General features: G+C 35.6%; 1 protein-coding gene across 2 annotated transcripts in view; it reads right to left on the bottom strand.

Annotated features, from left to right (window-relative positions):
• Positions 1 to 7,502: 7,502 nt before the first annotated feature.
• Positions 7,503 to 24,253, bottom strand: part of LOC121424559 (cAMP-specific 3',5'-cyclic phosphodiesterase 4C-like) — a 36,318-nt gene continuing 19,567 nt past the window's right edge. For both annotated transcript variants that reach the window (XM_041620285.1, XM_041620286.1), the window contains exons 2-13: positions 20,444 to 20,623; positions 17,575 to 17,685; positions 16,629 to 16,815; positions 15,882 to 15,975; positions 14,372 to 14,616; positions 13,863 to 13,961; positions 12,422 to 12,586; positions 11,906 to 12,005; positions 11,018 to 11,172; positions 9,930 to 10,052; positions 8,255 to 8,437; positions 7,503 to 8,056 (exon numbers count right to left, since the gene is read on the bottom strand). In XM_041620285.1, coding sequence (XP_041476219.1) covers positions 7,640 to 8,056; positions 8,255 to 8,437; positions 9,930 to 10,052; positions 11,018 to 11,172; positions 11,906 to 12,005; positions 12,422 to 12,586; positions 13,863 to 13,961; positions 14,372 to 14,616; positions 15,882 to 15,975; positions 16,629 to 16,815; positions 17,575 to 17,685; positions 20,444 to 20,623 — 2,059 coding nt within the window. In that variant the 3' untranslated portion in view covers positions 7,503 to 7,639. The remainder of the gene's footprint in view (positions 8,057 to 8,254; positions 8,438 to 9,929; positions 10,053 to 11,017; positions 11,173 to 11,905; positions 12,006 to 12,421; positions 12,587 to 13,862; positions 13,962 to 14,371; positions 14,617 to 15,881; positions 15,976 to 16,628; positions 16,816 to 17,574; positions 17,686 to 20,443; positions 20,624 to 24,253) is intronic.

The following is a 24,253-nucleotide window of genomic DNA, read 5'->3' as shown; positions in this document are numbered from 1 at the left end:
CTCTGCATGCTGGCACCTCCATCCCCGGATGCATGCCGAAAGATTGAATGAGTTACAGAAAAGAGCAGCAACAATAATTTTGAATGCCCATTTCTTGACCCCTTTGGAAAATTCATTTGCCATTTTAGACTGGAAAAGCTTTGAAGATAGAGTTCGCATTTTAAATTTGTTTTAATGTTCAAATGTATGAAATGTATTGCTCCCACATGATTGTCTAACTTATTTACTTTTAGGAAATTAATTCATTCATACTGCACAAGAAATTCCTCTCAAAATAAGTTACGCTTCCAAAAATGTTATATTGAATTATTCAAACACTCATTTTATTATCAAGCCGTCTCATTATGGAATGGTCTTCAACCTGAATCTCAAAACATAAACTTCTTAATTCTTAAGAAATATCTAAAAGATAACCTTTAAGACCAATTGCAGCTTAATTTTCCAATATTAAATATCTCCGATGTCAATTTCAATCATTTGTTCTTGGTATGTATATTTCCTTCTTTCTAATTATGTGCTTTGTTAATTGTAGTTTTTGTTTATATCTGACCTCAACTATTATGTTCTATCATAGTATGTTTGTACATTTTCTCATATCAATTTTACTGTGTATTATGAGATATATTTTGATTGTTTTTTTTTAAAGGGGAATGAAACATTTGGAACAAGTAGGCCTGTGTCAATACAGAAAAATCAGACAAATAATGAGAAATGAGCATTTGAATTGCAATCACTAATGCCACAGAGATCCTCTTATTGGCAATGTGACAAAGATGTGTGATTTCACATGTGAACAATTTTCTTTGATAGACTATAAAATGGTGATAAAAACTCTTTATCCATGATGTATTCTGTAAAAATCTGTATTGCATGCCCTCCTTTATAGAAAGAACACACAATCTACTGATAGATGTGATAAAAGAGTTAATAGTAGAATATATACTTAAGTAATGGGTAGAGTTGTTCACAAGTGACATCCCACATCTTTGTCGCATTGCCAATGTGAGGATCTCCATAGCATTAGTGATTGCAATATTCAAATGCTCATAACTTTCTCATTATTTGTCAGATTTTTCTCAAACTTTTGTTGACCTGTTTATTTGATTTTTCTGTTTTCACACAAGCTATCTTGTTCCAAAGCTTTCATTCTCCTTTAAATAATTATGCAGGACCCCAAGGGAGAGCAATTTTTATGTTGATTGGGCATCATGTTGAAATATTGATAATAAAAAAATTACCGCTTTCATTTCACCTTCTCACACTCCCATCCACTTTCAACAGTAAACAAAATAAAAAGAAAAGAGAAGCTTCTAAAATTGGTTATGGACTTGTATTGCAATGGTTTTATATGGGACAAAATATTGCCCAAAGTCTATATACATCTATGCCAACAAAGGCTATGTTCTTTACATATAATTTCTCTCAATGGTCAATATAGTATAAGAGACACACAAAGCACAAAAAATGCTATTCAATAATCCAATAATTTATAATAGTTATTGTTAATTTAAACGTCTTGCAGTCGTTTGTACAATTATTCTTGTACTCAGTCTCTCCTCGTTCTCTCTCACTGCGTGTCTGTCCGTCCGTCTCTCTCTCTATACACTGTACAAAAGTCAGTACGAAGCTGTTACATCATATATTTACATGCACACAAAGTATAAGGAATACATAGACATTTCAGTTAATAATAAGTTAGATAATTTAAGGATTTATAAACTTCATGTCATCCTATAGAACTTTTTTTTTCCTTCAAAAAAGTTTGATAATATAAATGCTTCTATACATCAAGATAGATTAAGAAAGAGATAACAGAAAAATCATACAATTTCAATCCAATTGAAACGTAATTGTGCCATTAAGTGGGCTGTACCAGTAAATAATAAATACTTATCTGGGGACTGTTGCACAAAAAGGTTGCTTGCGTGGAATCCTCCATTTTGATTGGCTGTTGATCAGCGTTACCATGGTAGTTACCACTGGATGGTGAAGATACCCTAATAGTATTTTTCATGCAACAGAGCCCTGATAACTATTTAGTAACAAAAAAAAACCTCCCATGCATTCCTCTCATATGAATATATAATCATGACAATACATATTTGTCTGATCGGAGGTCTACGAATGAAGAGCTTTGAAAAATAAACTCCACAAGAATATAAATAACAAGTCATCATATGGATTGACGTAAATTTTGCTTTTCTCACGGAATTACATCCAATTTGTGCCAAAAATATAGCAATATACATTTGAGCACTTCTACTTAATTGTTAAAGTCACATGATAAAGTTTTATATTGCTATTTTCAATTCAAGAAAGAAACTAGAGTTCTCGAGAAATAATGAAATAAAATAAAATAGCAGAGTTTATACATACACCAAATATGCCACATACATATTTTTAAATAAAAAAAGACATACAACTTACAAGCAAAAAATATGAGTCTATTTGGCACCATGAAAACCCCAGAAGGTCTTCAAAAAGCAAACTTTAAATAGAGCTTTCCGACAAAATTTTGCAATTCCTTCGAAGTATTTGTACGTCTATTTATCTAATGGAAATTAATTTGTGGCCATCTGCCTCAAACCCTCAAAAGCAGGCCATTTTTTTGACATTTTATTTAAAAGCTTGAAAATAGTTTCCTTGTTGACTGTCAAAATCAATTAAGAATAACCCACACTAGTACTTGAGTTAGTGTGGAAAAAATCTTCAGTGCCGAGAGCTTCAAAGAAAAGGAGAAACCAAGGTTTGAAGTTTGGGATTCACTCAAGCATGATATGTGCAAACTGTGCACGTATGGGTAAAACGTCCAGCAGTCTTTAAGGTAAACGTCTTGAAAAAATCTTGGTTTTAGTTTCTCTTTAATTTTGACAGTATGGATTATACGGTTTCAGTTCAAGCTAATTTTCCTAAGTTCAATTTATGACAAGCAAATGACTATTTTGGCTAATGACACACAGCCCTGCCTAGTTTAGCAGCAGATGATCACACTTATCCAGATTTCAAAATCACAATATTTTTATATTTTGCTATAGCTTAGAAAGGGAGAAAATTCTTGATTCCATGGTCGTAACATGGTTACAAAAATTTTCTTTGCAGAAAAGACAACAAAAATTTATTTAAACAATCAGTAATCAAGCAATGGCTTTAATAAAATTGTGAAAAAGAAAGTTTTCTAATCACACACACTATTTTAACTATATCAGTCGGTTACTCTGAGGTTAAGAGAATAAAAAAGTAATAAATATTAGAAAGAAATTTACAAAAGAGATGTACAGTACATGAAATATCACATAATTGCCACCAAATTATGTTTGAAATTCTTCTCAAACATATAAATCTCCAGATATCTAAATCTCCAGACATCTAAGCACATAATTTAAGCCTTAAGGTTTTTAACTTGAACTGTAGTCAAACGTTATAAAATTTGACTTATTCCATACTTCCATGACCATATGAATAATTTTCTGTTACCATTATGTAAAAAAAAATTCAATCAAATGGTCTTCAAATGGGGGAGAAGCTGTTGACCAGAGAGATTTCTTACTTCCAAAATAATTTGAGAGCAGTGCTTGTTGAAAGAGTTTATAACAATTTTTACCCAAATTACAATATAATATTTCAGCAGAAATTTATGTAAAGCAGGGCAGATTATGTTACCTTGTTGAACATGCTTAAAAAAATGAGTACATACTATACTGCAGCGAGTTCTTACTCAGTCACGGGGTAATTACCAGTATACTAACTAGTTAACTCAAGATTAAGTCATTAGCTGATAACTAGTAACCTCGAATGAACCCAGGGGCCTGTTGCATAAGACTTTTTACCTGAGATAACTCTCGTAAAAACTGAAAACTTAGGTTAGTCTGATTTTTGCCATTGACTTTAACACAGGGCAAAAACTCCGGTACAATCAACCTGAGTTTTCTCAGGTAAAAAGTTTTATGCAACAGGCCCCAGAAGTATATCTTTGCTAGTAGATAACCTCTTCATATAAACTAAGACGATAAACCAATACATCGCTGAATAACCCCTATGTAACATATTGATAACCTGTTAACTTTAATGTTAAACTGTAATTAATCCGTTCTTGATGTCTAACATTGTATTTTGTACTCATGGGTAACTTTACTTCATAACCAGTATGAACTATTAGGTATTTTCTTAGTAACTTAATAGATAACACACACAAAAAATAATATTAGTTTATAGAAAGCAATTATTTAATTTTATGTAGCTCACTAGTTAGCACTAGTTAACCAGATAAATTGTCTTTAGTTAACTAGATTACTTGTAAATTACATATACTAGTAAACTCATTACAATCTCAGTAATTCATAAGCTGATAGAAAGCCGTCAATCAATTCTTAGTAACACATTATTCAACATGAGTTATCAACCAATTAACTAGTTTGTAGTTAACACTTTTTGACTAGATTACTAGTTAATAACTAGTTAACTCATTAGGTACTTATTTTGGATGTCCAATGCTTCAATCACACACACACAACTTGAGAAATGAAAATTCCAATACAGAAATCTCCCATAGGAATATTTGCATGCAACAACTGCCCATACCAAATAGTACTGCATTCGATAAACCTTCTGAGTTGTACATACGAACCATCACAACCTTCGGTTACAAGACGTCAATACCATTACATGAAATGAAAGCTAATATACACGATTCTCATTCTAAAATATATCATGTTTATATGTCAAGCAAGCATGTTTTTGTGCAATTTGTAGATCACGAAAGAGACACTGCTGCAATTGACAGCAATATGCTCTATAATGGTTATACATTCTCTACTGACACATGTGCTACTTGATTACAAAGACTGGATTATTGCTCGAGATGGATTTGTGCATTTTCCTATAATTACATGTACAGTCTACTTGTGCTACAGGCAAAAGGCATTTTGAAGCGAGAGAAGAATTAACGGGTAATGAAAGCACAATCTATTTCCAAAATCAAATCATAAAAAGTAAAAAGAAGCATCATCTTCTAAAACTGAAAGCGAAACAAAAAAATAATAAACTAAAACAATGATCTCTTGAAATATAAATGTATTCGGAACTGCATAGCAAGAACATTCTCATTTGCTCAGCCCATTGCTTCCTAGAACTAGGCTGTCCCTGTGCAAAACTCTATAGAAATGACAGAATTGGATTTTACGTATTGAGCACTATTACAAAATTCAATTGTCTAAAACTGTAAACTGTTTTATCTTCACATTTATTAAAAAAAACCCACATGCATTAAGTTTTGAACAGGACTGTCAAGAAAAAAAAGAACTAATGTAGAAAGCGACAGGGGTAGATGAAATCAAAGAGATTATACCAGAAGGCTTAAATTGTTAAGTGTACAGGGCCTAAATGGAGAGTTTGAATCAAAAGGAGTACCGACCATTTTGCTATTTGATCAAATCACTTTTTATTTTAGCTGCAGCATGGTTAACCTTATTGGATTCAAAACTATTTCAAGTTCAATGAATCAATTTTCCAAATTATTCACAAGATCGGTTCCTATATTAGTACTGTTATGGCATACAGAAGTCAATGACATAACCATCTGTAAGAACTAAAAGAACTTCAATATGTTGGACAATGGTCATGTATGGATTATGGAAAAGAGAGTGAAAAAGGATTTTGTATTAAAAAATGATTTTCACCTCAAGCACATGAACAGGTTAACTTCAAAATTTTCCTTTGAAAATGATTTTATCAGAGTTTTAATTCTAACTCCCAATTTTTTTGGGAAAAGGGACCTTTTCTTAAGCAGTTCAAAGACTTTACAGTTAATATCTATTCAACCAAGTCTTTACATATATTAAATTATACGTATATTCATGTTCAAAAACATTTCGGAAAACTAAAACAAATAATTATCCCTAAAGACGCAGCAGATGGACAATTTATTTTTAAAGCAGCAATTGTATACAAACTATCACAGATATTCAGCCATCACAAAATAAACTCATTTCAAGATAAATATCATCCAAACTTATCCAAAACGAAAATTGGATATATAGAAGCAATTTGGTGGCACATTGAAATGAAAAATCAACATTTACGATGAAGCAAAGCTAACAAATACACTCTGGACATTGATTTTTTGTACCATTAATCAATCCTCAAATTGGCCACATTTTTATTTTTCCAATTGCTACACAATTTTTTTCTTTTACAGTTATTTGTATCAGAGATCAAGATAGACTTCAGAAGTTTGAATTTTCCAAATTATGTTAACCTCATTCAAAGTGGCAGAATTTGTTACTTTCTTTTCTTGCACCGTTATTCCGTTTACATTTTTTAAGAATTAAAAATACATAAAGATTGGTAGAGGGTATTTTCAGAAGTAACTTGAAATTTGACAAAGAGGGTGGAAAAAAAGCCATTTTAACATTTTGATCAAATTGCTGATTTCAAGATATCAATGGTCATTTGTCTTTTAGCATTGAATGAAAACTACCAACCCGATATCAAATATGTAGAGCTCATTGAATCTTTCTTCTGATATATGCTCATATTTTCAGGGCTCTGAATAAAAATTTATTGGGCGAAACCAGAACTCATATTTTTTATGTCCAAGATGTGCACTTACAACTGCTTACAAGGTGTAACAGCTTTCTAGAAATATTAGAGAATTATTCTAGAATTTTCTTTTTCATCTCTTCAACTCAATTCTGAGACACAGCACACTTAAAAAAGAAATAAAGACGCATTAAAAAAACACACCAATTGAAATCAGAAAGCAATTCAAAGGTGTCTTCACTCCGTTGGTTTGTAACGTGACAGGCCCCGAACAATGATCCATTCATGAACTTGTAGATGTTCCTTGTCGATACGAGGGGCGTGGCTTTTCATTCAGAAATATTATTTCTTTTCATTCAAACCACCTTCTCATAAAAATATGAGTCAACATATGAAAAGCTCACAAATATGATAAAAAACTTCATGTGTTTGCTTTTTAATAATTACCTTATATTGTATACTGTGAGTCTTTCTTTGGCACAAAATTATGCGAAACCTCAAAAGTACATCCTAATTGTACTATTATTTTTACGTTTGTCCTTAAATATCCATACCATTGTTTTTTTGTTGTTAAATAGCATTGCCGTTTTCAAAAGCTACCTACTTTTGAAATTGATGTTGACACAGTAATGGTATGGCGGTACTCGACACGATTGATGCAACGTTACTAATCCATCTCACCAACAAAGATATCTCTATATCTTACAGATTCTCTAGTCTCTCAAGAATGTGTCCATCCAGTGAACCTTCAGAAAGAAGGCTCTTCATATTTCGAACAAGCATTTCATCTGAGAAGTCCTACTTGGCTACGTTCTAGCATAGCCATCTAACAAAGATCAACTTTGAATCACTTGCATCTCCGTCTAGCACATAGTGCAGGCCACCAGGACGACCAGCTTTTTGCTGATGCATGAAGCATTTGTGACATCTGTGACACTTACTTCATCAGCGCAAGCTTCTTATCCTTGCATTCTTGCAATCCCATATCCTGGCTATGCACGATACTTAAGACCGTCATCAATTTCCTGCATGATCCCATTTCCGCCGCACTGAGGTGATACAAAACGGAAGGTCCTATCCCCCCACGGTGGGTCAGAGTGTACTATAGATCCGTCTCCTTGGAGTCTTTGATGGTGAGTTTTGAGAATTTGAACACTTCACCGTCCTTCCCCCTGCTCCTTGCATTCTTGGCATTGACCGCTTCCACACTGCTGCCATCGTCCACCTTGGGGTTCCTCTGCAACAGGTTTGACCGGTGCGTGGGCGTGTGATCCTGGATGCCTTCGTCTCCGTCCTTCTCTTCAAGGTCCTCCAGCGTAAGATCATGGAGGTCATCACCATTGGTCTTGGTCTCGTTGGAGCCGTCCTTGCTGGGGTTGGGCGAGGGACTCTCTCGGATCTGGCTCTGGTACCAGTTCCTGTTCTCCTCCAGGTGGTCCAGGATCTCCTGGGCGTCGGGGTAGACCAGGTCGGCCCAAGTCTCCCACAGGGGATGCAAGATGAAGTCTATGAAACCAACCTGAATGGAAAAGAGAAGGAACCAGTTATACAAACATAAAAAAGTCATATCTGATTTAAGAGGAACTTTTAAGATGTTCCCTTCAACTCTTCAGAAATCTACCATGTACTTAGGAGGAGAGTTAACTGTGCTTGAAATAACCAATGCACATTTCTTCATTCTTAAGATTCTATTAGACGAGAAAAACTTATTTCTAACCTGTGATTTTTCAATGGATGCATTCTCTCTGTCCATCATGGGACTGATCTCTGCTCCTTTCTCTCGTTCTAGGTCACCCTGTCTGAAGAATTCTTCCATAAGCATTGACGTCCACTGGGTGTAGATATGGAGAGGTTTGCTGGGGTTCGCTACGTCAGCACAATGGACTAGATTCTTCAGCACCTGTTAATTGTGAAATGAAATATATATCATATATCACATGTAAATCATACATATAATTGAAAAATATGTAATCAAGGTTTGTCACCATCATTGTCATTATCTTGACAACCATCATCACCATTATCATAATCATCATCATCTTTATAATCATCATCATCTATATCATCATCATCATCACCATCATCAAAATCATCATCATCATCATCATCATCATCATCTTCTTCATTTACATCATAATCATGAATATGTTGCAAATTTTATGGATAAATTTCCATTGATGAGGAAGCTCTTTCCAATGCTTCAACTCAACAGGATTACAGGAAATATGCCTTCAAGCAGATCATTATACCCTTATACTTCTCAGTGCATGTAGAGCTATTCTAACTTTTTTCATGTTTTTAAAATGACTCAAACATTTTAGCCCATTTCCTTCCTTAAATAAGCAAAACTAAAATAAATACAGAGTCAGACGTCTATTTCCTTTCTCTCTGTGGGAGACTAATTTTTGCCTTTTGTTCCTCCTCTTCCTTATCCTAGATGAAGCTCATTTTACATTGTCCATAATATTCCATAGGTATTTTTAAGTTTGGTGTTCTTGGGTTTTGCCAAAGGATGAGAGAGCTGTGGTGGGATTTGATCCCTGGACCCTGCGGTTGAAAGTCAAGGGACTTAACCAGTGATTCATGATACCATTATAGTTCATGTAAACTTGGTGTCGGCACTAGGTTGGGCAGCATTATAAAATCATCCAACACCAATGACATAATACTTGAATAAGCCACTTCTGTGACTTTAACAAATTACCAGGGGCCCCTATTTCATAAAGACTATTGTTATAGGGTTCAGCAGCCAATCATCGTCAAGCTTTCATGGTAGTTACAAAAATAGCAGTTATCATTGTTTTAAGTCTTTGTGAAACAGGTTCCTGGGTCCCGTCTTGCAAGGAGTTATGATAAATCCGATCGATGCCAACTACGTAAAATCCATCCGAGTCATAATTTTTCATGCAGGAAATTTGAACAATGTTCCTTTGTACACATGGAAGAGAGCACTGAATTGCCAAGACAATGATGCATGCATGAGAATACATCATATTTTTAGAAAACACCAGGGCCCTGTCTTACAGAGTTACGATTGATCCGATCATCGCAACTATGGACGGCCAGCAACATCAACATCTATTACGCATGTTTGTTCAAAATTTTGTCGAGCAATGATGTATATTCATGCATATATTGTTTTTTTTTAATTCACTGTGCTTCTCCTTGCATACAGAGGACATTGTGCAAATTTTTTTGTAGAAAAAAATTATGACACTGATGGATTTCCATACAGTCACGAATGATCGGATCAATCGTAACTCTTTGTAAGACGGGGCCCAGATGGACAAGATAATGCTTCTTGATGTTGGGGTGGCTGGCTTTTCACAGTTGTGAGTGATAGGATCAGTTGCAACCCTTGCCCGCTATATCACCACCACGCTAGTACCTACCTGTATCCTATCCGTGTAGTTGTCTAATAATAAGACCCCTGAGCCAGCCACTTTCTTGGTTTCAACCATGGTCTTCAAGTCAGCCAGTAAGCTCATGTGCTTTGACATGTCTGTTGCAAGTACCTGCAGATGAAGAAAATAAAACAAATAATGCATTCATTAGGAGTGGTATAATTGTAGGAGAATAAAACCCCAGGAACAAGAAGCTTGTGTGAAAACAGTCAACGCTATAGTTCATCTTACAATGTAGATTGAATTGTATTACATCAAGTTGATGATAAAGTGGTCATAGTCTATCTGGATATTAGGCAATGGTAATTGGCCTATATTTGCAATTACCCCCATAGACCAAATGGTTAGTGCAAGAACTGTATGTAGAAAAACTAGGATAAGACCAGAGGGTCATTTCATAAAGCTGTTTGTAAGTTAAGAACGACTGGTGAACTTTTCTTTCGCACTTAACCATCGCAAATGAATATACCATTTACCACAAGAAAGGATCACCAGTCGTTCTTAGAGTTGCTCTCAATTTACGAACAGCTTTATGAAACACCTACCAGGTGGAATGGGACCAAATGGAAAGTAGATGAAATAGAGGTCGACCAATTGGCAGTTTACCGATTATTAAGGCGACCGCACACCTTACGATTGGTCTGCGACCCGATTTTGGAATAAAACCTGGTAGAATTTGATGCTAATATTGAGACATGGAATATCTAACCGTGTAATGTTCTAAATCATCGTACGAATCGAATATTCAAATCTGTGACTATGCTATCATCCTTCATAGAATAAAAGTAAATTTAATATCTAGTCGTAATGACGTCATAGCAGTCGTACGATTGACTACGATTTAAAACTAATTTTGCCTTTACTCCAAAATAAAGGCTTGCAATCTTTCAAAATGGTTATATTAGTATTCTTTCAATTAATTTTAACCTCAAATAAAATGATACATGTATGTTCCATTCACATTTTCAGAAAATGAGCAAAATGCGATTGGTTCCAAAATAGGATCGCGAACAGTCGTAAGGTGTGCGGTGGCCTTTACTCATACACTAAAAAATTTTGATGACAAAGACCCTTACCATATCGATGGACATTTTCCTGAGGGTTTGGTGCTGTTTCTTTGTGAGATTCTCAAAGATATTGCAGTTCTCCTCCTGGAGGAGTTTGAAGGCGACGGCAAGGGAGTGATTCTCTAAGACAGAGACATCGTTGTAGAGTATTGCTAGTTCTGCGCCTACAGGAGCAAGGTAGAAGAATAACAGATAAGTTGGACATGAATAGAATTGGTTCAAGACTTTGTTATTGGATATTCGAGCTGTAAATGGATTTTTTTTTTACTTTTGTTGATCAATTAATTTCAAGTTGCTTAAAATCGAAATTGTTTGTCTGACATTTGCCATCAAAAATAAGAATGAGCCAAAAAAGTTTAAATGTTAAATACATACAAAAATATTTATTGCAAAATTTTAAACAGTACCTTTAATTTTATGTATAAATTAGCATAATCAATTGACTGAGCATTTTTGGTGTGTTTTTTTTTTACAAGATTTGACTTACTAGTTTTGTAGATTATGATGTAGGTATGTCGTGATCATATGGTCAACGACCCAGATTACCCAAGTTTTGTTATGAGCATGGCATTAATCCAAGCAGTGAACCTATCGGTGAGGGGGGGGTGATCTATTATTTCACCCCCCCACCTGATTAACATGCAGTCACAGATTTCCGGCAATGGCAGATGGAAGAGAACCATCTCTGTCTTTTCAGTCAGCTCATGTCTTTTCAGGGTTAAGAAATTGCTCCTTATACTAACTGATGTAGCGATTGCAAAATTCATTGCAAATTCATTTTTTTCAAACTGAGATGGACTTTTTCAAAGTAAGATGGCCCACAGGGTAACAGCCCGATGGGGGATGGTAAGGAAGGAAACGAAGGGGATTATGGGATTCCAGAAGATGTTGACTTACTTGTATTACACAGGAATTGATTGTTCAGACCTGGGTGATGGACATCATGTATTGCTGCTGAAAACAAAGCGGCCATTATCTCTAGATCTGTAAACACATTCTAGAATTGAAAAGAGAAGGAAAGGCAGTTTGACTATAAATGTACATCCTCATTTTGTGTACTCATTATCAATGGTGTGCTTTGTTTCATTTAAATTATCATTATTCATGAATTTATGGCATCTGAAAAAAAAAATCATCACTACCATCACTACTAACATCATCATCACCATCATCAACATCTCCCTTTAATCTACCACCATCAGAATCAATACCATAATCATCATCACCATCATTATCATCATCATCATCATCATCACCACCACCACCACCACCATCATCACCGTCACCATCAATATCATCATCAATATCTATCATCATCATCATCATCATCATCATCATCATCATCATCATCATCATCACCACCACCACCATTGCATCTCATCATACCCTGCTTCCACCATCAACAGGTCTTACCTCCAGTGCCGGAGCTGATAAGAGAAAATGTGTAGAGTGAACGACATCAGCTGCATGAATTTGATTGTGGTATATCACTTCTCTGTGATAGTGGTCTTCTAACGTCATCATGTATATCAAGAATGTCCTCTCTGGAATTTGAAATGTCTTTAATAAACCTCGATCCTGAAAAAATACAAGGAAAGACACCAATAAGTCCACAGCATACATGTACAACTAAAATGAGCTCAATTCCAACAAACTTGTCTTTTCTGAAATTTGAAATATATTCAATAAAGCAAGGTCCTGAAAAGAAAAATATAGGAAAAAAGGCATACCAATGGGGTCGGGTCTAATCTCATAACAAGTGGAATGCCTCTGGCCGTCTCACCTGCATCACGCGGTTCAATATAGCAGCAGTGCTGACTTTGAATACCACTCTAACTCCCACAAGATGTTCAGTGATACATGGTTACTCTTATGTCCACTTTTTATGAACTAGACCAATAAACTTACAGAGATATGATGGTTATTCAACAAAAAACCCCAACATGGCCAAAGTTCATTGACCTTACATGACCTTTGACCTTGATCATGTGACCTGAAACTCGAACAGGATGTTCAGTGATACTTGATTACTCTTATGTACAAGTTTCATGAATCAGATCCATAAACTTTCAAAGTTATGATGGTAATTCAACAGATACACCCAATTCGGCCAAAGTTCATTGACCTTTGACCTTGGTCATGTGACCTGAAACTTGCACAAAATGTTCAGTGATGCTTGATTACTATTATGTCCAAGTTTCATGAATCAGATCCATAAACTTTCAAAGTTATGATGGGAATTCAACAGATATCCCCAATTCAGCCAAAGTTCATTGACCCTAAATGACCTTTGACCTTGGTCATGTGACGTGAAACTCATGCAGGATGTTCAGTGATACTTGATTAACCTTATGTCCAAGTAAATATTTTCCTTTGTTCTGATTTCTGCATTCATCAAAAGGCAAAATTATTAAGAAAAATAGATAACATATTTATCCCCCCCCCCTTGAAAGAAAGTTATCAAATACGGTATAATGAAAACATCCCTGCCAAGCTAGAATACATGGAAAAACTAGAAATTTGATGTGCCCCAGCCCTAAAGCGATCAGAAATTCACTAAGTATGATTGAACTTAATATGATTGAACTTAATATCATGCAGAAACAAATATGCATATACATGTATATGAACAAATTCAGACTTTTGAACCAACTCGAATATATGATGAGCTGTGACCTTTGATTTCACAAAAATGAGTTGATTTCAATGTACCAGATCTAGATCTATGATAATATAGTGACATAATTAAATTTGATTTAAAAGGCATTCTCATGAAATAATTGTTTGCTGCAATTACTTTATTTTACCTTTAAAGATATGAGATGAAATGGAAGTATATAATCCAATAACCTACCTCAAATAATCTGTAGATGATTGCTGTGAGGGGTCTGTGGTTCGTGATTTCATCAATCTTGAATATACTAATGCTCCATGAATCAAGTAACCTCAACTCCTGAAGTAAAAAAAAAACAAAAGAGAAAGAGTTAGCATAAGATTTCTGTATGCATACAAAATTACAAGGAGCTATATGAAGTGTCTAAACTGTTCCCAGATGGGAGTATTTTCTTTTTGAATGATTGTCACTATCATTCAGCATCATGATCGTCATCATCATCATCATCATCACCATCATCACCATTATCATCATCATCATCAATGTCATCATCTTTATCATCATCATCATCATCATCACCACCATCATCATCAATATCATCCTCATTATCATCACTTTTATCATCATTATTACTATTATCATTATTATCACTATCATTATAATCATTTTTATCACTATCAATATTATTATTATTACTATTATTATCATCATCATCATCATTATTATCATAATTATGGCATTTTCCTTGCCTTATCAAGTTCTTCCTCTTTTTCTTTCTTAACAGGCACACCAAACTTCTTGACTAATTCGTTGCTGATCACGTTATTGTTGTGCCTGGTCTTGTTGACGATAGACGTATTCACTCCCTTGATCTTCATCAGCTCGTTGGCTTTCAGGAGCTTCTTGGACGCCGGTGCCTTGCTGAGCGGCGACGGCGAGGGCGCCAGTTCCCTTGCCGACAACGGTAATGGCTGATCAACTTCTTGTTGCTTGTCTGTAGGGGAGATGGGGAAGAGAGTGAGGCCGGAAAAAAGGGGCGTGGCCAGGAGAGAAGAAAGGGAGGGGGAGGGTGGGGGGGAAGGAGGATGCGTTGGGAAAGGGGTATATGAGAGGTAATAGGGACGGGTAAGAAGACAGAATGAGGAGAGATGGAAGTGAGGGGGGGGAGGATGTGTTGGGACGGGAGCATAGGAGAGAGGGGTAAGAGGGAATGGGTAAGAAGGAAGACAGAATGAGGAGAGATGAAAGGGAGGGGGGGGGGAGGATGCGTTGGGACGGGAGCATAGGAGAGAGGGGTAAGTGGGAATGGGTAAGAAGACAGAATGAGAGATGGAAGTGAGGGGGGGGGAGGATGTGTTGGGACGGGAGCATAGGAGAGAGGGGTAAGAAAGACAGAATGAGGAGAGATGGAAGTGAGGGGGGGGGGAGGATGTGTTGGGACAGGAGCATAGGAGAGAGGGGTAAGAAAGACAGAATGAGGAGAGATGGAAGTGAGGGGGGGGGGGGATAAGAAGGTAGAGAGTAAAGAGGAGGGATAAAAGGTCAAAAGAGTAATATAAATTTCATCTTCATACAATATCGTATTGCAGCTTCTCCAATCCCTTTTCAACCCATTTCATGAATATCATAACAATTTTTTTCTTATTTAATGAAATTGCATTTTGGGGTTAAGTATTCATTTCATGAAATTGAGACAATTTGATTTTCTTCTCATTATCTATTTCTTGACAAAGGACAATCTTTCTTATCGCCTCATTCTTAAAACCACATGCTAGAATGGAGATCTGGGCCCCGTTACACAAAGATTAGTGATTAATCACTTAATGAAAGAGCAATTCTGATTGGTTCCTAGTCAGTCTACTCAGAAAAAATGCGCATGCAACGGTGAGCCTGATAGGCCATTTCGTTTAGCAATTGATCACTATAAATCTTTGTGTAACGGTGCCCTGGATGGTTATCAACATATGTGCTGTAACATGAAAATTAGAAAATGGAAACTACTGCAAAATGTGTAGATAAAGCAAAGTAGCATCCATTTAATTTTTTCTGGTCAACACTAACTTTACATGTTCTAGTTCATTTATTGTATCTGCATAAGGGTTAGACTTTAATTATTTGATTTGTGATGCCACATATGCGAACAGCTTCACATTTATTGTGAATTTAAAAAGATCATTCTCTCAATAGAATATGGGCAATAAGGTTGAACAATGCTTTTAGGATATACATGTACATATACATTAAATTGGCAACACTAACCGAGAAAGGTGTTATAGAGGTATTCTGAGATCTGGTTTCCTGATTTACTTGTTTCCGAGAAGGCTGACAGCTCTCGATTTAACATCCGTTTGAACTGGGAAAATAAGGTTATCATAAATGTCATCAAAAAGGCAATTCTACAAGAACTTCGTCAAAGTGGACATACAATGCTTTGCTTAGAATGGTTTCCATCCTCTTGACTTAACCTGTTGATAACTGAATTCTGGAGTTACTCAAGACTGTGTACTGGGACCATCTTTTTTTAGTAGGCAACAATGCATATGCTTAAATCATGATTGATATAGTGATTGATTAAAAAATTCATTGACTGATAAGTGATATACATTATAAAATTGCTTATAAATTTAGAAAATGTACCATGAAATGTACATGATTCAAATACTATCCATGGTAGTTCTACCATGGGGACAGAAATCAGATTGATTTTGGCATGCACACATTTTGCAGAGGAAGTAATTATTTAAAAATTCAACAGATTCCAATTCATTTAACTTACTTCCCTAAACAATAAATTTGAGTAGCCTTGAGTTAGGCAGGTCTAGAAAAACAATTTTCCTTATCATTTTTTAAATGTTCTAAATACTTGATGGCAATTCTGAACCTCCGAGCATGTAAAAAAAAATCTACAAATGTCAACTAGAGCTACTCGCACTATTTCCAACTATTCCGTTTCATGAAAATAAGTTTCAAAATTGAATTAAGATGCACAAAATATGAGGTTGATACCTTGCTTGTTGCCATGTCGCTAACTGACCGATGTGTTTGCATGGTTTCTAATTGGTCTAAACACCAGTCTAGCTCTTCTAACGTGTCTGTCGCCATCTTGGACGTATTCTCTTCTGTCGATGACCCGGTCGACGATTGCGTCGATGACTGCTTGTTTGCCTGAGTACTTCTTGGAGATTGCCTGGTGCTATGGTAACAAATGTCAAACGAAACAGGAGTTATGATATAGATACTGGCTGCTATGCCAGGCATAGCTCTTTCTACAGGTTCAACGGAACAACAACATGACTTTGCCTGAGGGCATACAAGATACAGGGACAGTGATATTCAGTTTAGCAATAAATCAAAATAGACAATTTTTTTCATTCTGTACTTTTGATGTGAAAACTCATTGAATTTACCTTTCCAAAGCAGAATTCATTTTATTTTGCTGTGTGCATTTTCTTATGACAAAACACAATTTCTATTTTTTAATATGTATGAAAAGCATGTTAAAGGTTTCAGAAATGTAAAAGACCCATTTTTTTCATATCGGAAATATCGCTCCAGTATACACAGGCAAGCTTACTCACAATTATACACTTATCAACATACTCCAATAATTTCAGAAAAACATATTTGGACAAACTCTGGGAAAAATAAAGACAGAATCATACAACATATATTACTATAAAAACAAACTAGCTAAAAACAGCTGGTACAAACTGTTACTTCAGTCATATTTGAACATTTACTATCATATTTAGTCATTTCTCACTTAGTATTACGACTACATATATCAGCTACATCCAGCTGACTACCAATCTAGTCGTTTTAACCAGTTTATTTTCAGAATGAAAGACAAACTCAAACAATCATCCCAATTACCAGATGGGCATTAAGTAACACATATCACCAACATATAAAGTGAGTTTGGGTATCCACAAATGCACTCTTGCATACTTACCTTGGTGCGCTTTGAGATAGACCCGTAAGGTTGACATAGTTCTTCCGTACATTTCGTAAACTGGCAAGGATCTGGGCGAATGGTGTGACGATAATGTCTTCTTGTGCATGTCTTTAAACACAAAAAAAAGGAAAGAAAAAGTATTATATCACAACGTTAAGTGCGTAGCAACGTGAGAGTATTAAGTGCTATATGAATGTAACTATAATTATTGTTAGCTCACTTGGTAGAGCATCCGTCTCACAACCGGGAGGTCAGGAGTTCCAACCCGACCGCATGAGACCAAAAGTTCAAAGATGGGAGTTGCTGCTACGATGTTTGGCATTCAACGACTTAAGGGGATAAACCCTCATCGATCTGGCGCTGCACAATGGCTGCCGGCCCACTATCAATAGGGAAAAGCAAAATTTTTTAATATTTCATTTCATGTCTTTTTCGAACAATAAAATATGGATTTTCATAAACAAATTTATGTCACCAATTAGTTTTGTTCTTTCCATTCCATTTGAGAAAAATTGGAATTGAATTGACAAGAAAAATTATTTGAATGAGAAATGTTCCTCAGGATCCTTTGAATAACAGTGGGTAAATACAATTCCACTGTTAAGTGTGATGACAAAATAATGGAGTGATGAAAATAAAGGTATGTTTTTGTGTATTCTATAAAGATTCAGAATAAGATAAAAAATGAAATAAATAAATATTGAATGGCATGCAATTTCAAATTCATTTTATAACAAACAGAAAAACAAGCTAAGGCAAAATAAGTGAAACTAATGATAACTACACTAGAATATTGTTACATGTATGTCAATGGCATGCCAATCATAATGTGAAAATTAAGTTTTTTTTATTGTCTATATGTTTATCTATTGTTAAAGATTTTAAAAAACCTAATGGAATTACATGTATTATTGTATGATAATGATATGGGATGATAATAATTTTGTAGTTACTGTAGTAATTTTAACCACGTACATTCAGGACATGTTTTGAAACCAATAGCAAGGTTTATAAGATTAAAATACTAAATTTTGATGTACATGTCGGAAACAAAAAATCCTCAGCCTCATTAAAAGACCCACAACGACTTTCTGATGTTGAGGAGTAAAAAAGGGAGAGCATATTGAAAGCTATTCTTAAAAGTACATATGAGATGGAACAAAAGGCAATTAAATTTTCTCTGAATGAGGAATGTATTTGAGAAGATGAGTACAGGATGAAGTATCATCATGATGCAAAGATTTGCAATGACGTTGCCGGGGGCAACTCGAGAATGCTGTACAAACATGTGACCTCAAAAAGGTAGTTATGTATGAAACACTACATATCATAACTTATGCAAGAAGTCACTGATATGAGCAACATCAAATTTCTGGATGTCATGATACAAGCGCACACGTTATACCCCTATAATTACGTCACTCATACGTATTGACCGAGGGATCGATCGGTCTACGAAAATGTACTCAACAATACCTTGCATTAATCAGAGTTTCTCTTCAAAGTGATTACAAACCTCATTCAAAATTTCAAATACTCTAGGACTTTCCCTTGACAGTACTTATATTCCTACTGATTAATCCTTTTTATTTTCCCTGCACTTGTTTCATCTGATGTGCAAACCCTTCACTCGAGTTTAAGGGTTTGAATGCGAAGCCTATTCATGCTTTGTGTACTGAAGGCCCTCTTGAGTCCAAAAAGCAAGTTTTGCATGTGCTAGTCTTTGCATGAAGACCTACTTGTTGATATCATCCATCATTATCCATGTTGGTATCCATCATTCACAAAAAATGTTTCTTTACACTTTATAATTTTTCCTCACTGCGCATGCTATCAAGGAAAACGCTGTCAACCAAAAAGAAAAAGTAGAAATTTCATGATGGATGTCGAGGGAGCATGCATCATGTACATGTAACACGCAAATTACTTAATGAAGTTTTTTTGACAGCAAAACATGCTAAAGAATTTAATAAATTACCAATTTGCCTACTGCCAACTCGTCCATTCCCCACATGGTCTACTTTCATTCAGTCTAATGCCATTCCATCCATCAACATTTCATCTAACAACCATTTGGTCCAATAACCATTTGGTCCACTTATCACTTCGTCTAATCACCAGTTCATCTGTGACCATTTTGTTTCAAAACCATTTGGTCCAATATCCATTTTATTTTCATTCATTTCGTGGTATATGGACTAACTGGCTATTGGACCAACTGGTTATTAGACAAAATGGTGAGTCGACCACATAGTTACAGGATCAAATGGCTGTTAGACAAAGTGTTGATGGACGGAATGGCATTAGACTAAATGAAGGTAGGCCATGTGGGGAGTGAATGAGTTGGCGATTGACCAATCGAAAATAAACAAAGAATATAGTATGAGTATCATCATGATCTTTGAAGACTGCAATTGTAATGACTTTTTAATGAGCTTTTTACTGGTCAGCATCCGAAGTAATTTCCTGTTATCTAGCGCTTCCCCAAAAATACTAGACCGAAAATTATCAATGATTGATCATAACTTAATTACAAATTCAATAAAGAGATAACCTATCATTGTAATGTTGAGAATTTCTTTATTCCAATCGGTGGGTGTTTCATATAGCTGTTAGTGAGTTAAGAGCAACTTTAAGAATGACTGGTGAACCTGTTGATGTGTTATATAATCACCAATGAACATTTAATGGTGAATATCATTTACACAAGAAAGGATCACCAGTCATTCTTAAAATCACTCTAAACTTCCGAACATCTTTATGAAACGGCCCCCTGGTTTAACTCAGAATATTCCTCCTGAGAAAATTTTTCATGATCAAAACGTTCCTGTCTTTTTATCTCAAATGAGAAAGAATCGGGACTTACGATTCACTTGTAATGGAAGAATTTCTGGACATGGACTTTGGTGAGAGGTCAAACTCGCTGTCCGAGCGATAGAGGAAGGACTCCCTCCGTTGGGGAAAGTTGAGCACCAGGCCCGAAGACGGGCTCGCCGCCTCCAAGCCAGGGCTTCTGCTCGGTGATGGACCATTTTCAACATCAAAGCTGTAAGGTAGAGAAAAATAGAAAACAAAAAAGGAAAATATATTATTGTCTATGATGAGGAAATCAGGTGTAGAATTTGAAAATAAAAAAAAGTGATTAAAAAAAAATGCAAAAAAATCATGATATCAATGGATAAAATACATCTGTAACGTGCTTGAGAGTCATATATTCCTGATAATTAAGAGCTACTACGTAAAAAAGCTGAATATTATCTTTCCTTTTACATACAGATAGGCAAAAGAGTAGTAATTCATTTGATTGCACTTGATAGAAAAAAAAAACTGATACTGAAAATAAATAAGACCTTTTGGAATTGCAGTGGGTTGAACTATCAGTATAGGAGCATAATTATTAAACATGTTTGTTTTTCGACATCATTGAGTTCAAGATGAAGGAACAATATTAATCATTAGAAACACACAAACACTGCATTTGGGAGCATATAAACACAAACAAATTACAAAGAGGTGCGTTTTCTCCGGCCTCTAGAAACATAGAAAAGACTGAGCTTCTTTTCTTTCTAACCCTCCTTCTCCATCTCTTTCTCTCTCTCCTTCACTTTCTCACATTCGCACAATCTTTCTGTTTCTCTTTCATAGTATGTCTGTCTCCTTGTCTCACGCGATACATATATCCTAGATCCCATCACTTATCCGTGTACCGGGTATTTTTTTTTCAACGCAAAATTTCTTATACAATTACAAGTCTAGAAGCTCTGTGCTTTATATTATTAACTATGTCATGCGAAATGAATTTAATTCAATGTGGAGTCACTTTCTTCTGACAATCTCACTCTGAATTTCATCAATTAAACAGAAAAATTCAGATTGGCTATGAAAAATGACCATTAAAGTTTTAAGTTTAGATTAAAATCTTTATCAATCTGATTTTAAATCATTTTCTATTCAAACACAAGTCACTATAGGATCTAAATCTAAATCTAACTCCAGAAATAGACCGGAAACTCTCCAGTTAATCTTAATCTGGATTTATTTGAAAATCCCTGTAATTCCAGGAGTAAATGTATGAACTTTCACCTTCATTCCCGAAACCAAGACTCCATCACCAGAGCATACCACCAAATAATGCACTGATAGTGTAAAATTCCAAGCTAAAAACAGCACCTACCCTGTAGTCATTACAAATGCCACAGAAAGCCTTCTACGATAGGAAACTTCACACCTGATGAATAATTTTCAAACTAAGGATTATCATAATCCCCTGTGTAAATGTTTATGATAAGAATATATCAAGGTGCTAAAATCTGTTCTTCCCCCAAGACACACATCTTGTAGGTACTAATGGTTTACTGTTTTTAATATTCATACTACCCAAGACCCCTTTCATAAACCCAATTACTCGGCTAATAGCAGCATAATTTGGTCGTAAAATCGGAGGAGGACCAGAGTTATCCGCATTATTTTGATGCTGCTATTATGCATAATAGCAGCATCGGGTCCAGATTTTGACTTTATGAACGCATTTCCAAATAATGCGGATAATTGCCATGGTGCGGCCACAAGGTCACCCTTTTCCAACACCACCGCATCTGAGGGGGGGGGGGTGTCCAGTTGTCATGACGATTATCCGCCTTTTTCAGGATGGGTGCTCGTAAAAATAGTGCGGATTATTTTCGGAGTTTGTGAACGCAATTTTTATTGAATTATCCGCATTACTCTTGGGCGGCTAATTGGAGGATGGGTTTATGAAAAGGGTATAACTAACATAGAATGATGAAAGATGAAAAGTGAAAGAGCTTTGCATTAAGTTTTTAAAACCATGGAGTTAGAACCTCCATGGTAAAACAATAAACCTTGTACACACACTGAATTCACACAACTGTTAAAATACTTTATAGGGCATACACAAAAATGAAAAATATAACAATAAGCATTCACTTTTCTTTCCATCTTTCATTACATATCATCACCATTTTCTAAAACTGCCCTAAACAGACTTTTCACAGATTGAAACAAATTTTGAGATAAATGCATTTTAAGTTTAGATTTTGCTTTGTGGAAGTAGAAAGAAGAAGATTAAATTCAATTCTTGGTACCACAGCAGTACAATATCTCTGGTGTCAAATGAGACTGTCAACGATTGATAATTCATGAGATTATAGACATTTTCACAAAAAAATTACATCAAATTTGACCAGTAAGGACACTTATTGACATTGGTGATGATGTATACACAACAAGAAAATACCCCAAGATGAAAAAAGGGAGTCTCCTGAGAAATATCAGATAAATATTGTTTTATCCTGGGATTCTGGTTCATAACAGTTTTTCAAGAGAAGAAAATAATTCATTAACAAGAACATGTACCAGTACTTCCATTAGGAAATGAAATAATGAATGCAAGCATTTTGTAACACAGATGAAAAAAAAATTGACATAGCTGGCATTTTATAGTCCCAATCAGTTGATCATTTTTTACATCAGCAGAATTAAGAAATTGACATGAAGCTTACTTTCAGTGAGTGTATTAAAAAGTGCATTGGTGAGCCATATGCTGACTGATGTTTATCAACAAGGGGAAAGTTTGGTGAACTTTTGACAAAATGAATAAAAATGTGGCATCTTGCCATTTTGTAAAAAAAAAAATTAACCTCCTCTGAAAATATTTGCACGCCAACGAAACGCATCCATACATATTTGATGATAATGAAGTACTGCGTCCACCATTGCATGCCGGGGATGCAACAGAATTTGATCAAATCTGAGCCGTGTTAAAAAAGAAGCCATTTCATTTTCATCTCACTGGTTTAATCCGCCACCGAAGTTCTACATGTTGCCTTCTTTTCATAAAAATGGCAAAGAATTATAATTTTGCGTCCCAGGAGGTGGCAAAAGCCTTCCCTTTTCCGTTCCCTTTGGTGACAGATTAGTGACAGGACGGTGGCAAAACCTGATGAATTATCCCGTTCCCCTGTAGTCCCACAAATTCGATATATCTGCTGTCTCTCAGAAGACACGTATGCAGCAGACTAATTTGATTCTGCCTGCCGACAAGGCCCAATGCAAGGAGAGGAATTTGACACTCTTTAGGGGGATGAACATGAAGGAGAAGGGGGGTTATTGGATGGGAAATGTTGGAAAGAAAAAAATAGAAGAAGATAAGAGAGGGGAGGAGGGGTGTGATGTGATTAACTTAAAATCTCTAGGTGGGGAAGAAAGGCAAAAAAATGAATTAATAAACAGATAAAAAATAATACAGGGCCTAAGCCTAGCTACAAAGTAAATCTAAGTGACATAACCTGTCTGCATGAAAAACTGAAAATGTTAACATGTACATGTAGGCCTGTAAAAAGTATAATGGACTTTCAAAATGTTTACTTGCCCCCGTTTTTCCAGTTTTAATAAAAGAGCCATTGCTTTAGAGGGATAATTCGCTCGTACCATTATGCAAGGATTATTATTCCGAGCAACGCGAGGCCCACTGAGATCACTAGTCAAACCAACTACACGTAAGATGTTTTCAACGATTCAGAAATGCCACAGAGGGTGGGGGGAATGTTGGGGGGGGTGATGAGATTGTGCTCTAGGATAGATCGTCTACATGTCTATCACTTTTCGATACGTGACAATTACAGGATGAATAAAGGGGTGCATCATCGACAGGTGCCGC

The sequence above is a fragment of the Lytechinus variegatus genome, chromosome 11 (genome assembly GCF_018143015.1).
Source record: "Lytechinus variegatus isolate NC3 chromosome 11, Lvar_3.0, whole genome shotgun sequence".
Classification (NCBI taxonomy): Eukaryota; Metazoa; Echinodermata; class Echinoidea; order Temnopleuroida; family Toxopneustidae; genus Lytechinus; species Lytechinus variegatus.
Note: the sequence above shows the minus strand (reverse complement) of the source record. Positions and strands in the feature narration are given on the sequence as shown.